This window comes from Balaenoptera physalus (genome assembly GCF_965194825.1).
Source record: "Balaenoptera physalus genome assembly, chromosome: 17".
NCBI classification, from domain to species: Eukaryota; Metazoa; Chordata; class Mammalia; order Artiodactyla; family Balaenopteridae; genus Balaenoptera; species Balaenoptera physalus.
This window is the reverse complement of record NC_138895.1, coordinates 2082820-2108621: the sequence shown is the minus strand read 5'-3', so window position 1 is coordinate 2108621 and position 25802 is coordinate 2082820. Positions and strand designations below refer to the sequence as shown.

The following is a 25802-nucleotide window of genomic DNA, read 5'->3' as shown; positions in this document are numbered from 1 at the left end:
AATTCTTGATACGTGAGCAGACGAAACATTCCTTTAGAGCTGCAAAACAGAGTTATCAAGGCTACTTGCTAGTATTGGTGAAGAGAAGTGGCTTCCTGCCAGAGGTGAGCAACTCAATCATCACACAAAAGGAGAGAAAATACATCGATTCTGGCGTGAGGCACTGAAATTCAAATGGCAACCGCTTCCATGCTAAAGTGGCTGCAGGGAGATACTTTTATAGCAAATGTTGGGGACAGTTTGGTGAGGTATAACCATAAATATGTATACTTCTAACCATGAACATCACTGCTGACTCAATATTTCTACTGTTAGCAATTTTCTAAGGAAATTATCAGAAATTCATATGAACAAGCATACACAAGGCTATTTATTGAATCAATATTTGCGAGGGTGAAATAGAAAAATTAATTTATGTTAATAGAAGATTGCGCCTACATACTTTGATAGAACCACTGAAAATGAGATTTTGAAAGAATATAGGGAAAGCTCACAATAAGGCAATTGACTATAATTTTTAAAGTTATGAGAAAAATAAAATCTCAAGTAAATATTACATAATGTATGATATATACACAAAATGCATATTAATTTTTTAAACATGATAAGATCTGTATGTTGAGATTATGACACCCATATTTCTTCTTTCTCTTTTGAAGTATTTTTCAATTTCTCATAGTGAAAACATTTATTTTTAAATAATTACATAAAAATTATTTTAAGTATTTCTTTTCATAAAGAGAGAAAAATTGTGAAAAGCTGGTATATATTTTTATGTTAAAAGGATGTGAAGAATGGCAGTTTGTGAAAATTCTGAAAGTGTTTGTGTGGAGCAGAAAGGGGCAAATCCAGGACACATACAAAGGAAACTGCATTTCTTGATTATTATATTGAATATTATCTTTTATATTCTGTAACTTCATGCTTATGAGATACTCAGATGTTTTAATACAATTAAATTATATCTAAAGAGGAAATAAGTTATTGTAAGCCTAAAATAATTGTAATTTAATTTTTATTAAAGTTCAGATAGGATTCGATGCTACAAGTTTGATGATTCGAAAGCATTTTGGGGAATGCAAAGCATTGGATTAACAAATAACTTTATTTAAACAATGAGATGAAAGTGAATACTTACATATGAGTGATCAAAAATTTTGACTTAACTTTGTGCTTATTCTCTATTAGTTCTATTTACTACTAACAACAAAAACCTTGAAATGTTTGATTTAATAATTCTAAGGATTGTTGAATTGTAAACCTTGGATTATAAATGTTGTTATAGGAAACTATATTTTCGGGGACTTAAAATATATTGCAGGAACAGTATGTGTTTACTTAAAGTCGTATGTGAAGCTTGCCATTTATTGTCTTGTTAAAACTAACTCACTGACTATAACCTCACTGTCTTATTTTATGGCACCAAAGAGATGTAAATTACACTGAAGTTGCTCTTAAAATTATGATTATAGGTTATGAAATGTATTCTCTAACAAATATTAAAATTTATACTTCTTTCAATTCCAGTGAAAACAACCTAACTTTGCATTTTAAAGAACACACTAAATCACAAATAAGCAGAAGGAAGGAATAATAAAGTTTTGAGCAGAGACAAACAAAATACAGAATAGAAAAACAATAGAGAAAACCAACAAAGCCTACAGTTGGTTCTTCCAAAAGATCGACATAATTGACAAATATGTGCTATAGTGACGAAGCAAAAAGAGAGAAGATTCAAATAAGTTAATCAGAAATGAAATGGGGCTGTTACTACCAATTTGACAGAAATAAGAAGTGTTATAACAGAGTACCATAAATAATTGTAGGCAGGTACATTGGATAACATAGGTTAAATGGGATAATCCCTAGAAACACACAAACTGCCAACACTGGATCGTGAAGAAACAGAAAATCTGAAGAGATCTGTAAATAGTAAGGAGACTGAATCAGGAATCAAAACCTCCCCAAAGAGACAAGTTCAAGACAAGATGGCTTCACTGGTGAATTCTACGCAAGATTTAAAAAACCTGAACACCAATCTTTCTCAAATTCTTCCAGAAAATTGAAGAGGAGAGAAAACCTCCATTCTATGACGATAGCATTACTCTGATATGAAAGCCAGATAAAGAACCTATAAAAAAAAGAAAACTAAATACTGATATTTTGATGAATTACAGATTTAAAAATCCTCAACAAACTACTAGCAAACAGAATTCAGCATCGCATCAGACCTACCTGTGAGGCTGCTTCCTGCTACCTCCGTGAAAACCCTAGTGATTTTTTTCTGCCTTTTCACTTACATACTTAACACTTGATATCTAGTTAAAATTCTGTACATTAAATCCTCTCTGTTCAAATAACTGGAGTGGCTTCTGCCTCTTGATTGAACTCTGAATGATGCTTTCTTGTAAAGACTTTGCTGTTATTCAGAGTGAATGGAAGCTCTCGGCGAGTTCTTGTGAAATGAGGATTTCCCATCTCTCTACCCCCAGTGAGTGATCTGACATACATCAGAAACCTCTTTTCAAGTCCCTATAAAAGGTTTAGCAGAAGAGCTTCTCCACGTGGAAACCCGAAGAGGCTTTAATTGAACTGCCTTAAATTGTCAAAAAAAAAAAAAGCTAACAAGTGTTTATTTCTGTTTTCCTTCTTCCAGCCACAGCTGCATCTGCTTCCAGATCCCCTTCCTTCTAATGTATTATCATAGAATATTTAATATTTATTAACTTCTAAATATACTACATCATTTTATCTAGAGGAAAACTTCTCCCCAACATCTCTTTTTATCTTTAAACATTACATTACCATAATTCTTTAAGCTTTTTATTAAGTACTACTTTTTTGTTATATTTTGCATATGCTTTGAAACATGTACTGCATTTATTGTTTTGCTCATGGAACAAAATATACTATTATACAGAGTGTAAGAAATACAAATCATTTTCATTTAAAAAACCTTAGTTTCTGTCATTACAACAAATCCATATTAAGCATATCCATTTTAGTTATTCTCCTAAATCTGCCTGTTGTTTAAACTGTGATTAAAATTAACTCATGCCTCAGTAGGTAGGATCATGTAATTAAAATGCAAATTTCAGTATAGGTCATTGCTCACTGCATAGTGAAAAATAACTACACGTGTTGTCATGACATTCTACTATATGTCAATTTGTTAGAATATACTTTGAGGCTGGCTTGACAAACTAATTCTCCCTCTAGATTTATAACTCATTTTTGAGGATGAAATCAAAGTTAATGAACCAGAAAAGTTTCCATATTTGGTGAAAAAAAATTTTCTTGATTCCTTGCTATGTAAATGGCATGAGTCTTCTGCTATGAGAATTGTAGGCATTCTAATCTAGAAAGAATGAATCTCCTTCAAATTCAATAATATCAAGTGCTGCTTTTCTGTAGTATTTCAGAAATATATTGGCATTTTTTCAAAATATAATTAAGACAAAATTTACTTAAAACTGTAAGAATTGCTATGTCACAAAAAAATCATTTAGATTTTCTTAGTTTTGTGTAATAAGTTATATGTAATATGTGATTATTTTTATCTTATTTAAAAAATTATTTTTAGAACTTAAAAAAATTTTTTTAATTTTATTTTTGGCTGCATTGGGTCTTCGTTGCTGTGCGCAGGCTTTCTCTAGTTGCGGTGAGCGGGCTTCTCATTGTGGTGGCTTCTCTTGTTGCGGAGCACAGGCTCTAGGCACGCGGGCTTCAGTACTTGCAGCACGTGGGCTCAGTAGTTGTGGCTCACAGGCTCTAGAGCACAGGCTCAGTAGTTGTGGCGCACGGGCTTAGTTGCTCCGTGGCATGTGGGATCTTCCCAGACCAGGGCTCAAACCCGTGTCCCCTGCATTGGCAGGCGGATTCTTAACCACTGTGCCACCAGAGAAGTCCTTCAATTTTTTGATGTTAATAAATATTATCTACTTTTAAGTTAATAAATAATATCTATACAAATGTTCATTAAAAGTAAGTCAAACATACAAAATATGTAAAATAAAACATGAAAATTGGATCTTCACCCTTCTCCGGAGACATTCGGGGGTAACCATCTCGTAGAAATCATCCTAAACCTTTAAAAGAAATGTGTGCACATAGGCCTAAAGAAGCCCCAACAGATGGTTTCATTGTGTGGGTGAGTGTTTTATTTTTGAACCTTAATTTCTGCACATGTAGACCTATTTGAGTATAGTGGTATTATAATCTACAGAGTGACTGTAACAAATTTATGTAATCATTTCTATATTGGTGGGACAATTGTCTTGTCTTTATCTTTCTATTACATGTAAATTTTTTTCTGCTAACATCTTTTAAAAAAGGAGAACTGTTGAGCCCAATGAAATGTGCAATTTAAATTTTGGTACTTAATATAAAATTGCCCTCCAAAAATTTTGTAACCATTCATACTCTCACCAAGAGTATTATATGAGAATGTCTGAAGATTTAAATGTATTAAAGGTTTTTATAAACATTAATACATCAATTAAATCTAACTGATGATATCTGTGCTTCACAAAATATCTGTATTCACCAATTCATTAAGATATGGAGAATAGAGCTAAAATTTAGCTTTGTACATTTTCTGTCTTCTTATGTATTTTGCCTGACCATAATGAAATCATAAGCAATTGAATTCACACAATTTCATTTGGATTTTCAAATACATATTGCAATTTATCAATGTCCTCTACAAGGGATACATTCTCGGTAATGAATACAAGAGCTCAGGGAAGATATTCTCTTCTTTCGTTGCAAGAGACTCCTTTCATCTGTTCTAAATCTCAAAATCAAGGCAACATAAACTCAGGACATTGTGAGCCATCCACACTGCCCTGCAGTTCTGCCCTCACCACACAGGCTTAGCTTCAGCCAAGCCTTTCTTACGCTTCCATACTCAGAAAGCACACATTTGAATCACGCTAGACTAACACTTTGAGAGCGGCCTGAGACTTTGCAATCGTTCTCTCATTACCACCAAACACCCCCCCTAGACTCATCTTGCCCTTGAATTTTGATGAAGACATTGCTCCCATTTCCCCAGTTTTTAAACAGGCCCCTTCCCTGTATTAAACGCTTAAGAGCAGCCTTAGAAGCCTCAGCAATCTTGCCAGCGTTTTCTTCCTCTGCACTAGGCTTTCTGACATCACGTTGACTGTTGTTTTAACCTCTCCAGAAAGTGAGTTCTGAGCCTACATCACTTGCATTTATGAGCCACATCTGATCCAAGTTACCTGCATCTCCGTGTGCAACTGAGACCCTCACGGGGGCCTGGAGCCACTGACCATGACTCACTGCTCTGATGCCCTGGGAGCCCTGCCCTCTCGGACGCCCTTCTAGAGAAGGCTAGGAGTCTTGGCTTCGTACTCAGCTAACACAGAGGATGAGCCACATTCACACAACGAGGCGCAGACAACGGATCCCATTCAATGTCACAGACGTCGTCACAGACGGTGTGGTGGGCAGAGTGTCGCTGTGTGTCCAACTTAGGTTTACCAGCTTCCAGCCCACTGTCTACTTCCCAGTATCCATTAATGTCATGCTCAAACCTTTTCTAATATACATGCCAACACATCAAAGGATTAATGGAAAATGACAAAACAGAATAGCCGACTCTCTTCCCCTGCATAATAGTTAAAATTTAATGCATTAGACAGAGAAATCGTTCGAATAAAATCATATATTTATCAACACATGAGTGTATACTATAGAGATTTAATACATTATTCAGAATATTTACTAAATCTAAATATATATTTAAACTAAATATTTTTCCTGTGAGCTAAGAATTTGTAAAATATTCTTTAGAGAGCACTATGTTCAAAAGATCTTTTAGCTATTATCACGGAGAGAAAAGTTCTCAAAATCTCTTAAAAAGGACAAAGCTTAACATGGTGGCTTCAAAATATAATATGAAGCATTTATTTCCATTGTAAATGTCCATCATGCTCTCATTTGTGTTTCAGAATTTTAAGGGTAGCCCGACAGTAAAAAGAAAATTTATTCTATACTGTTAATAAAAAATACATTTAATATGGTGTGAAATGAAATAAATACTATAGTCATTTACTTTTTCCTCTGAAAATAAAATAAATCCCAACAAATTGATTATAATTCAACAGAGAAACCAGACAAATATGGTGCTTGCAGAGCATGCTCTGTGTCTACACTCTCCCCACTGGATCTAAATCCCATCCTTCTACATCATGCCCTGTGTCTGTGGACTTCCACGGACTCCATGAGCAAACTCCCTCACCCTCTTGCTTCCCTCTGTAGTCCTTCTACGAGAGAAACTAGCAGGAGAAAAGAGGGGAGGAAGACAGTGAGGTGAGGGTCCAACCCTGTCCCTGCAGAGGCTGCTAAGGGTTCGCTCGGATGCTGCCCCACGGGATAACACATCTTCTGTCAGGCATCCTTATCCGTACGAATACCTTAATGATTTGTATCACAGCCCCTTCCCTTGCCTCCCCCGTGACAGACACAGATAAACCTTTTCAGTTGCTTAAAAACAGCCTTATGCTTTTGTAAGTAATTCCTTAATATCCTCAAATTCGCAGTTTGATTTTTTGCTTTCTCATAGATTAATAGAAATTATCAAATTTGAAAAACAGAAAAATGTTTTAAAAGACTGAAGAAAATGAAAACAATTTATAGACCTGTGAGGCAGTGTGAAGCATATCAGCATACGTGTGATGACAGTCCCAGAAGGAGGGCAGTGAGAGAAAGGGGGTGATAGGATTATTCAAGGACGTGATAGCCAAAAACTTCAAAAAATCCAGGGAAAACATTAACTTAGAAATCCAAGATGGTCAACACAGTCCAGGTAGAATAAACACAAAGGAATCTACACCTAGCACGTCATAAGTCAAACTTCTGGAAGACATAGACAAGAGAAAATATTGAAAGCAGTGAAACTTTCATCACATAAAGGACAACTTCAATATGTTTAAGAGCTAACTTTATATTAAAAACTGGATGTCAGTAGACTGCAGAATGACATATTCAAAGTATTGAAAGGTACAAACAAAAAAGGTCAACCAACATTTCCTTATCCAACAGAACTATTTTTCAGAAGTAAAGGCAAAATAAAGACTTTCCCAGATAAAGAACTGGGGTAATTCATAGCTAGCAGACCTTCCCTACATGAAATATTAAAGGAAGTCCTACAGTATGAAAGAAAATGATGCCAGACAGAAACTGGATCCATAGGAAAAACTAAAGAGCACTGGAAATAGTAAGTATGTTGCTAATTAGAAGTCTTTCTTCTCTCAATAGCTTAAGAAAAAACATGAAACTGTTTAAAGCAATAATTGTATCACTGTATTTTAGAATTTAACATATATGTGATATATATGACAATAATAATACAATGTAAAGCGTTTGAGATGGATCTGTATTAAAATGCAGCAGTTTCCATATAATATCAATATTAGGTCAGTATAAAGTTGAAGTAAATTATGATAACTTAAAGATGCACAATTCAATCTCAAGACCAAATTCTAAAAAAACAATCAAAACATATAGTTAAAAATCAACATTGGAATTAAAATTCTACATTAAAAATATGCTTAACATAAATAAGGAACTAAAAAGAAATAGAGAAGATAAAAAGACGTGAAACAGCTAAAAAACAAATGGCAAAATGGCAGATGTACATCCAAATAAATCAATGATTTTTAAATGTGATTGAGTGAAACAATTTAATCAAATGTAGATATTGTCAGACTGGATAGAAAAACCAAGACCCAAGTTTAAGCTGTACAGAAAAACATGCTTTAGATTCACCAGTGCAAAACAGAGTAGAAGCAAAGGATTAGAAAAGGATACACCAATAAGACAGTAAACCTTAAGAGATGAGAAAACAGATTTTACTGTAGAGAAAAAGAAACAGCTCAATCTCAGGATGACAAAAATGTCATTATCTTATGAATATATAACAATTATAAATGTCCCTAACAACAGAAACCATTATAATGAAGTAAAATGACATAACTAAAAGAAAAACACCCACTAATGATAGTGGGAGATGTAGATATTACCACCATAATAACTGATAGAAGAACTAATCAAAAAGTCAGTAGACATATAAAGAGACCTGAACAGCCTCTGGCCAGGTGGACACACCTGACATTTGGAAAATGTCAGGCCATCTCCTCTCAGGCTGGATTTTGTCCTTCTCGAATTGGAAAGAGGCCAGTTGCTTAAACGTAAAAATAAAAACTTAGTTCCTAGAAATAAGCGATGGATTGCTTTCTTCCTTTTACTAATCTTGAACTGTTAAAATCTAAGTACTACACAAATCCTGTAAGCTATTAAAAAAGATTGCTGACTTAGGCTACATAAAACACAAAGGTTAAATTCCCTTCATGTACTGAGTATGCAGTGCTTACAAATAAATAAGAAACAATAAGAAGAAAATAGGAACGTGTTCAAAATGTAGAGAAAGACATGAAAGGATATGCCAATGTCACTTAAAGATGCTCAACCTCACAAAAGTATTAGAAATGCATCTTAAAAATGGCAAGAACACACGTTTCTCCGGTTCTCCAATAGAAAAGACCAAAAGCCAGAGGACATCCAATAAATATGGTGGACAGAGCTGATTCCAGTATATAAAGATGCAAAATAGAATGGAAGAACAAGGACAAACTTAATACACATCTGAGTTCAAAACAAAAATGGAATGTCCTGGTGTGGGAACTGAAGAGGGAAAGAAAGTGAGTGAAGTTGCAGGGAAAGGCGGGGGAAGGCAGGGAGGGACTTAATGCACGAGGGCTTGGGAATGAAACCCTCAGGATGGGAAGGAGACTGGGCTGGACTTCTTCCCAGATGCAGACACTTTACCAGGTTCTTGAGCATCTTCTTGAGGTGCTGTATTCTTGTACAATAACGTGTATATTTCACGCTTTATTACACCCTTTATTAAAAATAGTGGCTTACTTATTCCCTGTTCTTCACTTTGCCATTGGCACCTAATGAACTTCCGTGGAGAATCTTCTAGACCAGTGCCAGGTGAGGTAGCTCACCCTCTTGATGGCGGGTCACTATCCCACTGACGGGATGTGCAGGCTGTTTCGGGTCCCTCGGGGGCGTGGCTCTGGTTCTCCTCATCAGGCTCCGGGGCTGGTGTGGTTCTTTATCTCAAGACGTATGGAAACTCTTAGCCACTGTCTCTCTTCACACACTGCCTCTCACGCGTTGTTTCCAGTCTTTCTGCAGAATTTCCCTTTTTTGGAGCTTCTCATTCTAAACTTCAAGTCTTACATTATCTTTCATAGTTTCACCCCTTTCTGTATGTGCTGCGTTCTGATGATACTCTCAGATACACTATTTCTAATTACATATTTTATCTTCATTTGTATCTATGCTATTATTCAATTGGCTAATTGATTATAATTTCAAATATACTCCTATTTTATTCATTGTTGAACTTCTGTGGGGTTCTTTTGCAAATCCACATTTTTGGACACCATCTCCTGTTCTTGACTTACAGTTTCCACTCTCTTATTTTTTGAAAAAACACAACACGTGAAAAGTAAAAATAGTTGTGGACTGTTCTTTAATGTCCACACTATGCTTTCCCTTCTAATGGTTTATTTTCTCATATGGTTTATATGTTTGATTAAAATCTCTTCTTCGGTGAGGTGGTCTTATTGAGAGTCTCATGCCTCTTGGAATGTGAGGGTGTCCCTGAAGAGCTGGTCCACAGCACTGGCCCCTGCTGGGCACAGTGACTTTTTCCACTTCCAGATCCCTTTGTGTTTTGCTTTTATTTTAATTTCTCTGGTTGGGGTACATGTACCACATGGGCGGCACAAAATCAAAACCAAATCCCATAGGAAGCAGAAGAGTTCTGGTCTAATGTATCTTGGATGATGTCTTTTTGGTTTTGTTTGAGACCTAGAGTATCACAGATATGAGGGGACTTAAATACTTTAACATTATGTCTGAGTTATTTAATAAAAAGCACATGTATAAACATACATATTTATATCTAATCTGAGCTTCAGAGAACACTACATGAAAATTAAGTTAGGAAGAAATTTGAGATGAAAGCAACTAGTCCAAGGTAAGAGTCCTGTCTGAGTGCTAAATCTGGATGAGAAATGAGATTATGTATGACTTTCAATTTTTATTCCTTAACGTGGCTCAGATTTTAAGTAGAGGATGTACCTTGATCTCCTAATGCATCGCTCTCACACTATGCAGGTGAGTTCTTCCTGTTATGCATATACATGAATGTTGAACTATAAACTAATCCTATTTCCTGAAAGACTTCATTAACATGGTGGAAAGTAGTGAGGGAGAAATCTATTAACTCCCGCTTTCAGTTTTTAAAGTGCCAAGAAGAATTCACTATAATTTCATAATCGTGAGATACTAAGAGATTTGAAATAAAATTTCACTATAATAATAATATTAAAAGGCTAGCAAATAAAAACCCATAAATGCTTATGCTTATCTGTGTTTATTATGTATGAGTTAGAATATTAAACAGTTTTTATTATGATTTGTTCTATATGCAAGTTTTTTCAGATTCTTATAACTTCGCCCCGTGTTATTCAAAACCTAGATCCATGCAGAGGTGGCGAGGACTGTCGCAAGTCACTGAAGGGAGTGTGCAGGACGTGTCCCATGTCGTTGTCGTCATAAATAAAGCACAGCTCTGGCGCGGTCAGGGTTATGAAATATTCACAGTAATTAAATTACACTAAATATTAATACGTGCAGGTTAAGGGTCTAAAGGGCAAGGGAAGTGATAGCACAAATATTAGAGTCATTTTTAAGGAAACATTCTTCATTTGTATTTTTGGCAAGAATTCCCCAAATGAGTAGGTCTACATTTTCACATATCTGACTATAAAACGACCCTGTCTCGTCCTGGGCATGGCAGTCTTCCCTCACGGCTGAGGCTTCTATTTGCATAATTTATCCTTAATGACTTTTTCCCTCTGCTTTAGCCCTGCGAAACTGTTAAACTGTTTTCCCCAGATGTCACCTGTGCACTCCCAGCCTCAGAATCTCCTGGGACGGGATGGGAGCAACAAAGCCAGTTTCCCAGGCACCATCTCGGAGCTGGTGCATCAGATGCTCTGGGTTGGAGCCTGGCCTCTGCGCCGTTAACAAGGCCCCAAACACACCCACACTCTGCTGTGTGTCTGCCCAGAGCACCGGCTGGCTCAGGCACGGGGCCTGAAGGGGGGATGCCCGGTACCCGGGGCCGCACCAAGGGGAAGACAGGTCAGAGCTGTAGGCGCAGCGCGCTCTCCAAGGCTCTGCTCGCTCCTAGCTCGGTCACACGCGGCTCTGCGGGCAGCCTGGGCATCGTTAACGATACAACTTATACCAGAACGTAAATCCTCTACTGCAAAGAACACACTTAAACATTTAATACACTAATGCAAATAACGGCATATATTAAGAAATTTACATTTGTTATCATTTACTTTTCAAAAATAAACATGTGAGATCGTTAGACTTACACAAATGCTACAGATGAGGGAGCTGAGGCTTAGGTAAGAAAAGCAACCTAGTTTTGACAAGCTGAAGATTATTTTAAAAATTTTACCATGGAAATTAACTTGTGCCGGGTGTACCATTTATGAATCGATATCGCAGGTGTTTAGATTTTGATCAGCGGTTGCAAACTGAGGTTGATGTCAAGTGTCAGAAGTCTGTGTCCAGCCATGGGTTCCCTGCCACTGTCACACAGGCCAGACAGGGTGACTCTGAGTCCACAAGCTGAACCTGCACTTCCTTTTCTTATTCTGATTAATGTTTATATTATGTTTATGGAAGCAATAAAAGTTAAGTTTAGCAAAATAAAATTATAAGTGGAACCAGTTATTCTTATAATCAATTATTTTATTCTAACATCAATTATTAGTCCAATAAGTCAACTAAATTCTTAGCTTGATTAATCGGACATTATTTTCATTCCACACATTAATTTAAGCCTCGTTTTCAACACTATCAGCCAATTTTGAAAATTCCCTTTAACTTTTAGGTCAATTAAACATAGGTCTCCCAAATGTTTAAGATACAGTAAAACTGTCTTATGTAAATAGCTGTCAAAGTTCTTTAGCACTGCATTCAAATAAATATAATTGTTTTGTCAAAACAGTTTTGACTTAATTCACTTAGATCAAAAGATTTTCTTATTAGTATGATTAGAAAAACCAGGTATATTATATAATATGAAAGAAATCTAATAAATTATGTAATTTCCTGAAGATGGCAAATGATAGTACCAATTATTTCCACATAAAACTAAATGCAATCAAGATTATCTTCTATTAACGTAATAGATAAAATGAAAGAAACATATGACTCGGCTTTGCGAGTGTTTTTCCATCTTACCTGCTGGTTTACAGGAAAGTTTCTGTTGATTTTTCTAATCTGTAATAATAAATAAACAATAAAAGTAAGAACAACACAAGATCCCCCAAATTTTATGAGAATCTATTTTTAGTGAGTTTATGTAAATTGATACTTACATTGACTTACTAAAATCATTGCATATCTAACACCAATTACGAAAGTTTTTTTAAATTTTGACTGTCAAAATTATCCCAAATTTCATATAGAAACATTTTGGAAAGATTTCCATCTAATATTTTTCTCTTTATGAGAAATGAAAAGCCTATGTTTCCATAAAATGTTAAGTGAGAATCTACAGAGAATATGGAGTACCTTTGCTGTGTGGCACGCGGGATCTTAGTTCCCCAACCAGGGATCGAACCTGTGCCCCCTGCAGTGGAAGCACAGAGTCTTAACCACTGGGCCGCCAGGAAAGGCCCTAGAGTAACTTTTTATAATTTATTTTTTCACTTTGAAATCATATTATACTCGATCTGTTTTAACACTTAAGAGAACAGAAGAAATGGAATATTCAAACACTAAAGGATAATGTACATGTATCGAAATAGTTTTAGTCAGGACCTCAAATAAAATAAACATTTACTTTAAGACAATTTATTGGCACGTCATAAGAATTTAAAATAAGTCTTCAGAGAAAGAGTTTCCTCTGTATTAAGTCATGTAAACAAACTTTAAAAGCCAAATGAAAATGAGTATCAGATTTAGACAAATGACCATATAATACAAAAAATCTTTGTTCAACAGAACTTTTACTAATTAAAACCAATTATTATTTTTCATTGGTTTTCTAGAGAAGCGTAAATGATGCTCTCTGTGTGATATACTCTTACATCAGACTAAACGCAGACTGTTTTCACTTAGAATATGTTTTGTTGAATTATTTTGGTTTTCCTTTTTTAGTTTTATTTCCCTTTGTCTTACTGATAAACGTGAATTTAGAGGAAATTTGATGAACGTGAGGCACAAAGTTGGAGAAGCGTCAAATGGCTCATGCACGAGAACAGACTTACTGGCAGGATACATGTCACTTAAAATGTGAAAGAAAATAAAATTTGAGCATAGGTATGAGATCTCCGCAGGGTCATGCACAAATACCATATCCTTCTAACATAGCTACAATCGTTTCAAAGTAGTTTTTGCTCTGGTGAGGAATCAGTGAAGGAAATCTCTAAAACTATCGGTGCCTTCAGCTAAAATCAGGATAGTCTGCAGATGGGTACAGAAGAGCAGACCCCTAAGCATGTTTCATTACCAGTCAAGAAATTCATATTGAATACTTTGTGGAACTATGCTTTTTACTAGTTTTTAAGGATTGCTATAAAATTCTACCAGCATTTTATGTGGACCACTGTCTTAGAGTGAGTACTATTTAGTTTTGTATTTTTTAGCTCCCCTAACATGTAATTTTAGTTCTATGAATGACACAAAATGTATGACTGAAGTTAAATAAATGACACTTCTTTGCACAATATTTACTTAAAATGGCATTCAATGAAAACTGTTTTTCAAAATCAAGCCTCTGCCATCAAATTTGCTTAAATGGGATCCTCCAGATTAGTTCAAGAAAATAGTACATCGTGCTCTGATTTCTATTTTTTTCTGAATCATACTGGAACATCTCCTTCTAAATAGAAAATCACAGTACCTAAATGAACTAGACAGATATTTTCTGATTTATAGCACAAACACACGCTCACATAACACATTGGTAACATACAGCTCTAGGTTTTTAGGGTGGGAACAATCTAGTTAATCTGGGTTCATATAGTCCAACCATAGAATATGTTGAACAATTTTAAATTGAGATTAAAAACAGTAACCTGAACAAAATTTTTCATTAAAATGGGTGAAAGGATCAAAAGAAAACAAATGAATTCTTTTAAGTTATCATGGTGTGAACGAGAAAGAAAGAAAGTTGAGGTTTCTTTATAACCCTTGCTTAGAGGTAGCAAGGTAAAGATGTCAGGCGGTGCACCGCTATAAATGGTCTTTTTCTGATTTTTCCCTTCTATCACTTAGCATTATCTAATACTGTTTATTTTAACTTATTTTTGTACTATGATTCCCCAGAAAACAAGATCACAAGGTCATAGATTTCTGTCTGTTTCATTAAATACATCACTTCTAGCACCTAGACGCCGGCCTAGGTCTTAGTAGGGGCAAAATCAATATTTGTTGAACAAGTGAAGAAACAGAGTATCTCAGAACAGAGTCAAACCCTTGTATTTGACCTCTAACTTAGTCTTGAATGCAAGTTACTTCTAAAGAAAAAAAACTCTAAATTCCTAGCTTTGAACGTCTATAGTAATTGTAATGGCTTCGATACCTAGAGTTTACACTGTAATGGGAAGGAAAAGAATGGTGATGATTTAAAAGCAAGTTCTCACCTCAGAGGAAGACTAGTTCCTCGGTGGACACAAAAATACAGAGGGGGTGGGGAGGGATCTGGGCTCCTGCAACTTGCCCCCTTAGGTCAAGTCTTGAGGGACTGGACACAGAAAAACAGTTAGTCTGGGGGTCCCAGCGGAGAGAGCTCTGGACTCTTCCCCCGGGGCTCATGGAAGCCCCATGTCAAGGGTGGTTTCCAAATGATGGGAGAGCTGAAGCCAGAGGATGTGTTTCCATCTGAAGGAGAGGCTCCGAGATGTCTCCCGCCTGCGAGGCTGGTGAGAAAACACTAGCAACGCTGGCGGACTGGACGCAGCTTCCTGAGCCGTGAGCTGGAGGCGCCAGTGGGACCACACTTGTCAGAGCATCAGAGACCACGGTGACGCGAGACCACGGTGACGCTTGGCCACCGGGAGGAACTTCTCCGCAGGGAGTTTACGGGGACATGGTCTCCGCAGGGTGAGGGGGGTGGGTCCCCTCTGTACAGAACTCGGGGTACAGCCTGGCTCTGTCTTTGCTCTCACCAGCCCCCCAAACTCTGCCCACCTGCTGGCTCCCTCTCTCCTGCCCTCCCTCGCTCCCTCTGTCTCCCTTTTTCACCTGGCAAGAGTCTTCTTTCTTTTTTTGTACGTTTACCTGAGGTGCACAGAGACTAAATAGCATTAAATGACCCCAGAAGGTGGTGCAGCCCGGCTCTGCGTGACACCGCAGGCCTGGCTCCGGGACTGCATAACCAAGAACCAGGTCTGCCGTGAAAACCCAAGCAGAAGTGGCCGGTGACCTTCTCTTGGGCCCTGTGTGTGGGTCCAGCTGTGTCTGCCCTGTCCTTGCTGCAGGACCCTTGACTGCAGAAGGTCTTTTCCACCCCATCTCCCCTCTGTGCCCACGTGACCGACAAGCACCGTCAGTCACAGCCGGCTGTCCCGGGGGGCGTGTCCTGTGCTGGACCCACCTCCTCCGAAGCCCAGCCCTGAATCACAGCGGGGCCCCTGCTGCTTCTGCTGCCGCCCTTGCCTGGGGCTCCCCCGGGATGCTCGCCTTTCTGACCCGAAAATCTACAACTGGCTCAGCGATCCTGATTCTTCTTAACTAGGATCTGATTTAATCCTCTTTCTTAGTATCACCTCAGAGCTTTGTAATTGATTGAAAGAACCCCATTTATCCACTTTGCTAATGATTTCCACATGAGTGAAATTAACAGAAATGCAAAAATAATGGCAATCATTAGATTAATACATATTTTGGACTAAAGGGAACAGTGGGTACTAAGACCTGACATATTCTTGCTATGCCAAAATATAACACAGTGTTCTACTTTTATGAGAAATTCAATTCTGGAAATTTAATTGTTATGACAAATCTCAACATGTAAATTTTGACATTAACTTTCAGAGACAGTGAGAACTAAACACAAAAACATGTTTGTGAAGCACACATGATTTATAGAAACACATCTATGGGATGGCTATGCTAAGAAGAAAAATAATTTAATCTTACAAAGATATGCAAAAACTTTTCTAAAAATGTAATCCCAAATTAATAAAAATAATGGTAAAGTAAATGTAATAAGTAAAAGAAAAAATAATGCTTTTTTTACATCATATAGAATCAGCATTTATATCAAATTAACAAATACCATGGTTAAAAATTAAACATATAAGATCCATCTAACAAGAGACTATGAGAATTACCCTTATCATTAATGTGTAAAAGTGACATTAAAAATTATAGCTAAGATAATATGGTAAAAATAGAATGTAAAAGTATGACCATTAGAAAGAACAGCTTTGTATGGCATTAATGGAAGATAATCTACTTTATTATAAATACCCAAGACAATTAGATTAAAAATGACTTAGTGATTTCAAGGTGTCTGAATATGAAATACGTTTATCCAAATCAAGTCTTCCTAAATTTGAAAAAAAATAGAGAAATAAAACAAAATGCTTTTTAATCAACCTAATAAAAATAAAATTCATAACAATCAACCTAATATGAAATTATAGATCCATTTCTGAATGTCAAATTTCTTCCAAATTAAAATATTATTTGGTGGTGTTATTCTAGTGCAACTATTTTTAGACCTTTATGGGCCCATCAAGAATAAAAGGTCAAATACACCCAAAGGTGTTTAAGGTTAATCTCAGGGGGATATGTGAATGCATTACAGAATTACAATCATTAAAACAGGGTTTTACCCTGCCAAACTAATTGTGACACTGACTTTTGATAGAAAGTTAAACATTGAATCTAAAATATATATTACTGAGTTAATGATAAAGATTGTATTTTAAATTTGAATAGAGAACAAAGCTGGAAAAGGTGGTTAATTACCTGAAAACAATGCATCAACCACAAACTCCCAGTGCAACTCATACTTAACGCACGCTATTTAAGACAGGATGGGGTGGCCTGAGGCACATCAACCTTCCTACTGAGAGCAACAGAAATGGAAAGATAAACCTAGTAAAAGCACTTTGTTTAAAGACTCCTGAGAGCTCCCGCTGTAACTAGGGTGGGCATGGCTAAGATTCCGGAGATGAGATGACGAGCTGACAGCTCAGGGCCACTAGGCAGGCTCGGGGACAGACGCCCAGACGGAGAGCATGTGGACAGACAGAGGAACGGAGCATGTATTTTCTCCTGGGTTCACGGGGGCAACACGTGAGATCTGTGCGGCTTCAAACACAACACTGCTTTTCACCTCAAGACAGTTGCTGGAGTCTGAATCTGAACAGGACAAAAGGCTAAAAAAATTAATCTGAGAACCTCTGAAAACAGACCAGAGTTTTGTAAATCTGTGCTGAGAGAGAAGCCAGAAGTCAGAGCCCGGGGGTAGATGTATTCGGGGAATAGACATATGCTCTGAGCCCCTAGGCTTGGGGCGGGCGGGGAGGGTGGGCTGCAACTTTGGGGCAGAAGAAGCAGAAGCAGAGCCTTACAGAAAGTTCAGCCCCGCCTGATTCAGCTGGATTAAGACATCAATCTTAGTTTATGAGACTAAAGAATGTTTAGAATCTTTGATTCTTTTCCTACACACCTATATTAAGATATAATTAGCAATCTTTTACAAATTAATATGCCAGAAAATTCATAGGGCACTATTACATTTATGATATATTTTAAATGATGTGTATGTCAAATAATAATCCATTCATTATTTAGGAATTAAACAAATAGCAAAATACCTATTAGTCCATTCAATGTAGCTAGGAAAATGCCCATGATTAAATGTTAACTCAACAAAGGATAATACCATCTACACAAGAGGATGGTAATTTTATTTTATATATGTCAACAAAAGTACACATTTTAATGTACATGTAACATATACACTAATAAGAACACTAGCAATAAATATACCATTATTATTGTAATAAATTTTCATTTTTATTCTCTTCTGAACTTTAATAAATACCTAAAGTCTAAAATTATTATGAAAGCACATATTTTAAAATATATTTTTACCAACTCTATTACGTCAAATGGCAAATAGGGTTTAGTGTTTGATTTTCTAGGAAACAATATGCCCAATAGATATAAAAATCAAATAATGTAGATATACTCTTGCAGGAAGAGAAGTCTGAATAATTTTTTAAGGGAGAGAACACATTAAAAACCCAACGTGAGAAGAATCTTCACATTTGGATGAAATGGAATAGAAAAGACAGTTCTTTTTCAAGCTCTTACAATTTATTACTGAGAAGAGTACTTTCGGCATACCATCTACGTACTTCTGTAGATGTTAAATAATATTAAGAAAAAGATGTATCTTATTTTATCAAACATTTTCACCATTTATTTTGCCTTCCTACTTTATTCTATTATGTTAGTGATTTTTGTTTTCTTATGGGAATCTTTGGTATTAATGAAGTCTTATTTAAAGAAACAAATATTTTAAAACTCTATTATATGCAATAGTATATTCTTATATTATTGAAAGGTTAATTTAAATCCAGTAGCTTTTTCATTAGAGAATTTTCATTAGAACTTAAATTTAAAATTAAATTTAAAATTTGGGGCTTCCCTGGTGGCGCAGTGGTTGAGAATCTGCCTGCCAATGCAGGGGACACGGGTTCGAGCCTTGGTCTGGGAAGATCCCACATGCCGCGGAGCGACTGGGCCCGTGAGCCACAACTACTGAGCCTGCGCGTCTGGAGCCTGTGCTCCGCAACAAGAGAGGCCGCGATAGTGAGAGGCCCGCGCACCGCGATGAAGAGTGGCCCCCGCTTGCCACAACTAGAGAAAGCCCTCGCACAGAAACGAAGACCCAACACAGCCAAAAATAAATAAATAAATAAATAAATCTATTAAAAAAAAATTTGCGACTCCCCTTAAAAAACTTGAAGGACACGTATAAAGGCATTGAATACTCACATTACAAGTGTTTTTCAGATTATATTTCTTACACTCAAGAACTGAAAATAAAACGAAAATTCTACAACTTTATAATTTACCCAACATCAAAAGTGAACACCTGCTTAAATATTATGAACTGTATTTTAAGGAATAATATTCACTTTGTCTGAATGCTGGGGGGAATGATAATATGTGTCCCTCTTTTTCTTTGAAAACCTTTAATTGAATGTTAATGATGGAAACTCCTTAAAGGAAGTCTAGTTATTGCAGGTCTGTTAAACTGAGAATAATTACACAACTGGTTCTAATAAAGATCTGTTTTGATTTAATTTATTAAAAATAAAATTTGGAGTAATAGGAGCGTCCATTTGTTTTAAATATCACTCTTATTTTTTAATTCCTTAATTTTGTATATTCAATTTTAGCATCACCAATTGTATTCAGAAACCAAAGCGGTAATGTTGTCTTTTGACATTCTCTTTAGACAAAAAGAAAAATACATAGGATATTCGAATATTCTTTTAAAATGTTTTTCTCTTCCTACATTAAACGTCTTTAGGGATTTTTTTCCAATTAAATGTTTAAAGATAAGCGACGAGCTTACATTTAAAAAATTGTATCCTAATTCTATTACTCTTTCACTTTTTCAACCTCATGTACACGTCAGTTTTGATGAGTGATGTGCTCTCAGGACGGGTGCTGCAGGACCCTGCTCACAAGGTATATTTTCCCATGAAAATTAATTTTGAAGATTTATCCAAGGAAATAATTCTTATGGAAACAAGAAACGGTCCCCCAATTTCCTTAGAGATTTGTGGCCAATGTTAGTTAGCTGATGTGTGAGGACCCGGCGAGATCTTTATTCTGTAGATATAAGTCCTCCCGAAGACACATGATGTTACTGTGGGTGCATCACGGCGATATAGCCATTCTGCAGCTGTTGATAAAACTGCCTTCACCAGGAAAGGGAAGAATCAAAAATGATTTCTGCCTCAGGAGCCCACATTTCAGCTCAATTTTTTCATCCATTTTTCTCAGACGATGGATTCTATGCCCTGGCCGCCTTGGTTTTTCACCAGGCCCATGGGTCCAATGTAATTGCCTGCCTTGTTGCTTTTAAAAACCTATCTATTCAGAGTCCATCAGGATGACCACCCAGTGTTATACCCAAGTGGACTTTCTTATTTTTTCTACTACAAGAACTTTTCAATTGTACCTGTCGCCATCCTTACGATTAGCATGTATATGGTATATATCATACATAGTATATATAATACACACACACACACACACACACATACACACAATCTTACCGTGAATTAGAAGCCTGAAAGCTAAAAGTAGGTTGCAGCCATTTATAAATGTCTAGTTCTTTGTTCAGAGCTGACTTACTCTTCCATGAATTCACTGAACTCCAGAAATGACTGTATGTCAAACGTGAAGGGAATGCCAAGGGCACGAGACCCCTGTCCTCAAGAACCATCTGGTACAGTTGGCAAAACAAGCATGTCTCTGGCATGAGTGTTAGAGCAGGTCGCACGATGCCTGAGCAGATGTGAGCGGGAGGGACCCTGGCCGGGGGTGGGGTGTGCGGGCAGTGGGGACCCTGGGTTACAGGCAGTGACGGGATGTGTTTTATCTGCCGGTGTTGGCCACAGGTGGAGAGAATAGGTTCCATCATTGCCACGTTATTAGTCAGGCTTCCTCAGGAGGGGAACGTGCAGTGGGTACAGTGAGAATCCAGCCTGGATCCTCGGGAGAGGCCTGCAGCTGTCTCAGCTCCCTCGGGTCTGGCTGTTAAGCTCAGTTTCAGAAGACGGTAGTTCTAAGAGACGTTCCGTGGAGCCACTGCAAACTCCCAGTGATTTCCTGCGTGACATCCTCGGGCCTTTCATCCGCGTACTTAGCGCCCTTCTCCTCCACACGACGTCCGCTCCTGGGGGGAACGTGCACTGCTCGGTGCCCTTGGTCTCACCTCCCGAGGAACAGAGCCCGAAGAGGATGTACAGTCCTCAGGAGGCGAGAGTCATAGGTGAAGGGAAGGGAGGCCGGGCAGCAGAAAGCAGGCATCAGCCGGTGAGTGGTCCGTGGGCCCGAGCTGCCCAGGGCTTCTCATCAAACGCTGTCGGTTGTTCACCAGGTGTGACCCGCCTTCAGAGCCTCGTGCAGTCACCGCGTTTCCAGATGGTTCATCCAGTGAGCAAAGGCGAGTCCTCTGTTAGCTTGCTTCCTCCTGCCACCTGACTTGCACTGGACAAGGAATGCCCCGGGGGAGGAATTACCCTACGTTCCCGTGGAGTTTCCATCGGCCTGGGAGCAGCTGTGGACCCAGGACGGTCAGCTCCTGTCACTATGCACACGACCAAGGCCACGTTGAAGTCCAGGCCTGGGCAGGGGTGGCAGAAGGGTGGGGGTGTCGGGGCAGGGGCCCCTGTGCAGCGCCTGTGGCTTTGAGGCCCCTGCAACATTAGGGGCTGGGAATGCTCAGCCGGAAGAAGAGAAAGAATGAGGCCCAAAGGGGAGGCGGGACGGGGCCAGGCGGGCAGAGCCCAACCGGACCAGGGCTGGCACAGAAGCTGTCCAGTAAAGCTACCTGTTTGCTTATGACCGTCCTTTATAGTTAACATCAAAGCAGACGTTCTGGATTGAGCAAGTAAATATCAGCTAATATTCTCCAATATCAAGAATTGTTTAAGAACTTTAACTGTTGGTGAGTAGTTTTCTAAGAGACAAAGTAGGTTGGTTATTTTACACATGCATACAACATAATGCCCAGACTTGCCCTTGCTTTTCTTCTGATTTGATTTATTGACTCTGCCGTTGTCTGATTTCACCCTCTGTAACCCATTTCTGGTTGACATCTGCATGTGTGAAGTTTGCATTTTGGTGTGTGAGGAGAAGCAATGCAGAAAACAACACACTACACTAAAGTGCATCTAGGGACTCAGAAAAATCAGCAGCTATAAAAAGGAAGAAGAAGTCTCCTTAAGTGACACCCATGCCTGTCAGAACCACACGCTGCAACCTCTGATCACAGACTTCAGTTCCTTTTCGGTAAATCTCCTTTCTGCTAGGCTTTATTTTGTCATGACTTTCAATTCACCTACAAGCTTTGTCGAGTCTTTTTAATGCGGCAGACACAATAGAAGTTTCTTCTTTAGCTTTTCACAACCAACGGTATTATGGAAAAAAATTCCCTTTTTTCAACTTGTAAGTGTTTGCCATCTAAAATAGCAGAACCCTACGGATTAAATATGACTCCCAAATAATGTTTTTTGCTCCTGCAGGTAAATGGGTAAAATATAGGAAGATGGCTGAAATACATCCTGCAGGAACTCAAAGGACTGATGAAATGTGTGTGTGTGTGTGTGTGTGTGTGTGTGTGTGTGTGTGAACCCTGAAGGACTGTGACCATTCCACAAAAAGCACAGGGGTGTGGGCTGTTCATGCATCATTTTTAGAATTAATATGTTTTCAGTATTAAGCAGTGTAGTAGATACTGTTGGTTATCTGACTCAAAAGCCATTCACAAGTCTTCTTTCTTGGTTTTCCCACTACAAACACTAGAAAAGGCAGAGACTAGCCACCCCACTCTACGGCCACCCACCCCTCAGAATCGTCATGGGGCTGAGTTCAGGAGGAGAAGTGAGCATTATTAGTCCAGTAAAGGGTTTCTGGGAAATTTTCTCTTATCTTGATAAAAGGGGAGAAATGTAGCTGGCGCTACTTATCCTTCTTCCCTTTCTTTCCTGTTCTGAACACTGAAGTGATGTTTGGAACTGTTGCAGCCCTTATGTCACCATGAGGTGGCAAACATAAGGTCAAAGCCAACACTCTAAAGGTAGAGGATAATAGTAGCAATAATGAGTGTAGGCAGAGGATGGGTTCTGGGTGGATGGTGGTTTCCAGCAGATGCCACCATCCACAATTCTTTTCATTTGGGGAAAAACCCAACTATTTACTCTATCAGTATTTAGGATTTCTCTAATTTGTTATTGAAAGCATTCTCAATTGATACAAACATTTGGGGGAAAGAGTCTATTCTCTTTCACATAATAAAATATGAATTATGTATTTTGAAAATCTCATATATGCAATCATTCTTATTTAAGATCACAGTAATTTTCATTGAACCGCTAAGAATAGAAGCATTGGGACTTCCCTGGTGGTCCAGTGGTAAAGAATCTGCCTTGCAATGCAGGGGACACGGGTTCGATCCCTGGTCGGGGAACTAAGATCCCACGTGCCATGGGGCAACTAAGCCCGCATGCGCGTGCCACAATTACTGACCTCACTCGCCTCAACTAGAGCCCGCGTGCCGCAAACTACAGAGCCCACGCGCCCTGGAGCCTGCGTGTCACAACTAGAGAGAGAAAACCCGCACGCCACAACTAGAGAGAGAAAACCCACACGCCACAACTAGAGAGAAGCCCGCGCACCACAATGAAGATCCTGCATGCCGCAACTAAGACCCAACACAGCCAAAAATAAATAAAATAAATAAATAAACAATAAATAAATCTTTTAAAAAAGAATAGAAGCATATTACATATACATATATATTTATATCTGTCTGCGTGTGCACACACACACACACACACACACACACACACGTGATACATTTCAAGCAGCATACTCCATTCCAATAAAGGAAATGCATGCATAGGATATATACGGAAGAAATTAGACTAGAAGAGATCCCTTTATGTCAGTAGGTAACCTTAGTAGAAATGTTACATGAAATTCTCTCTGCTTAACAATCAGGATTGATTTTAGTGCTGGAGCGGTAAAGCGTGGCTGGAAAGGTTAGATTCATGAAATGCTGGCTGAAAGAGAGCTTTGCCTTTTATCGTCTTCCCTCTGTCTCTTTTAAAGATGAGGGAACTGAGGGGCAGATCTGTGGCTGCCAGAAATATAGATGCTTAATGGTCTAGTCACTACCAGACATTTAACTCATCTTGTCCCGTTTTATCAACATTCTGTTATCCAAACAACCATCTTTCAGAAGATGAAGAATCTCAAATGACAACTGGACAAAACAAAGATGTGCAACCTCACATACAATAAGCAAATCGATACGGCCATTTACTGGTGGTTTATGGATTAAATCATTTAATCTAGAGTGCAGCTGGAGAGAAGAAAAAGTGCAAATGTTTCAGCATCATTTAAGGGCCAGGATGTCTAAAGCACTTTTTCATTTAACCCTCACAGTGGCTGAAGCTATCAGTGCCCGCTGACGAAGGGGACCACGAAGCCCAGCCCCAGAGCAGGTGAGTAGAGACCAAGGCTCCACACCGAGTCCCTGACACCAAAGCCACGCTTTCCCCATGGGAACCATACCTCTGCAAAAGCATCAGCTTAAATTCCCTTTGATCAAACAATAGCGTGTTCGGAGCTATACTTCCATCTTCCTTCACTTGCTTCTTGCCCTTTCTCCCTCCCCCTTTCTGTGGTATTTGAAGGCTCCTGGCCCTGCCCGGCCCACCGAGGCACTGAGACACACAGACCCTTCCCACTCCAAAGACAGTCCCCGTTCAGGTGGCTTTAGCTCAGCAATTATGATGACTTTTCTTGTGATATTATTACAAACGAGTTATTTTGAAAGGGTCTAGGGACTCAAACAATATTGTAGGCTGCTTTGCACATGGACAAACTAATAATACAAATATTAGGTTGTTTTCTGTTATATGCAAGTGCATGTCATGGTTATTCCGAAAAAGTTAAACGTGAAAGAGTAAAAGTATGATTTTCAGATTAAACCATGAGATTTAGATTAAGTGAAAAAAATTCAATGGATTTATTTTGAAGATAAATAGGTGCTATATTCGTTTTCTATTATTGAAATAATAAATTACCACAAACAGTGCTTTAAAAGAAACACTAATCCGTGATCCTGCAGTTCTGTAGGTCAGAAGCCTCAGTGGGCCTCTCTGGGATAAGATCAGGGTGAGGGCAGGATGGTCTCTGTCTGGAGGGGCAGTGTCCCCTTGTCTTGGGCAGCTTCTCCTGGCCTCCCGCTCTCTTGGGGTCCTGGTCCCTCCCCATCTTCAGAGCCAGCAATGTCAGCCCTACCCCTCCCCATGCTGCCATCTCCCTAGTCCTCTCGTTTTCCTACTTCTTCCACTTTTAAAGACTCTAGTGATTACACTGGACCCTCCCGGATAATCCAGGCTAATATCTCCGGGGCACGTCTGGTTTGGGCAAGAATGTCCACCCAAGATTCAGTCTCTGCTGATCTGGCGGTGTCATCATATTGGAATCGCAGAAAAGGACAAGAGGTTTCAGACTGACGAAAAACCCCACAAAACCCAAGACAAAAAAACAATGCAATTCTATTTGCTGTCTGAAAACTTTTTTCTAGATCGTTGAATATAAAGGTTAAAAATATTTTGACAAAACTATTTTGATTTTATTTTACCATTATCCAAGGTGGCACCAAACTAAACAACGGAAGATGACGCTTCAGGGAGACTCGCCTTAGAGCCGCGCTTGCGCCGAAGCCCACTCACCTAACTTAGGCTACTCCCTTACCCGGTGGAAGGAGAGGAGGGCAGGAGCCATGGGTTAGGGGGCTGGGTCCCAGGTAAAGCCTAAACCAGCTCCCTACTTGCATAGATTTGTGAAGGTTAAGATTCATGAGTTGCAACAAACAGTACTTGCTT

At 38.4% G+C, this 25802-nt stretch overlaps 1 protein-coding gene across 6 annotated transcripts in view; it reads right to left on the bottom strand.

The window, feature by feature from the left end:
• The window catches only part of SNTG1 (syntrophin gamma 1), a 478642-nt gene that overhangs the window by 84841 nt on the left and 367999 nt on the right, over positions 1-25802 (bottom strand). For all 6 annotated transcript variants that reach the window (XM_082433011.1, XM_082433012.1, XM_082433013.1 and 3 more), the window contains one exon: positions 12373-12411. In XM_082433011.1, coding sequence (XP_082289137.1) covers positions 12373-12411 — 39 coding nt within the window. The remainder of the gene's footprint in view (positions 1-12372; positions 12412-25802) is intronic.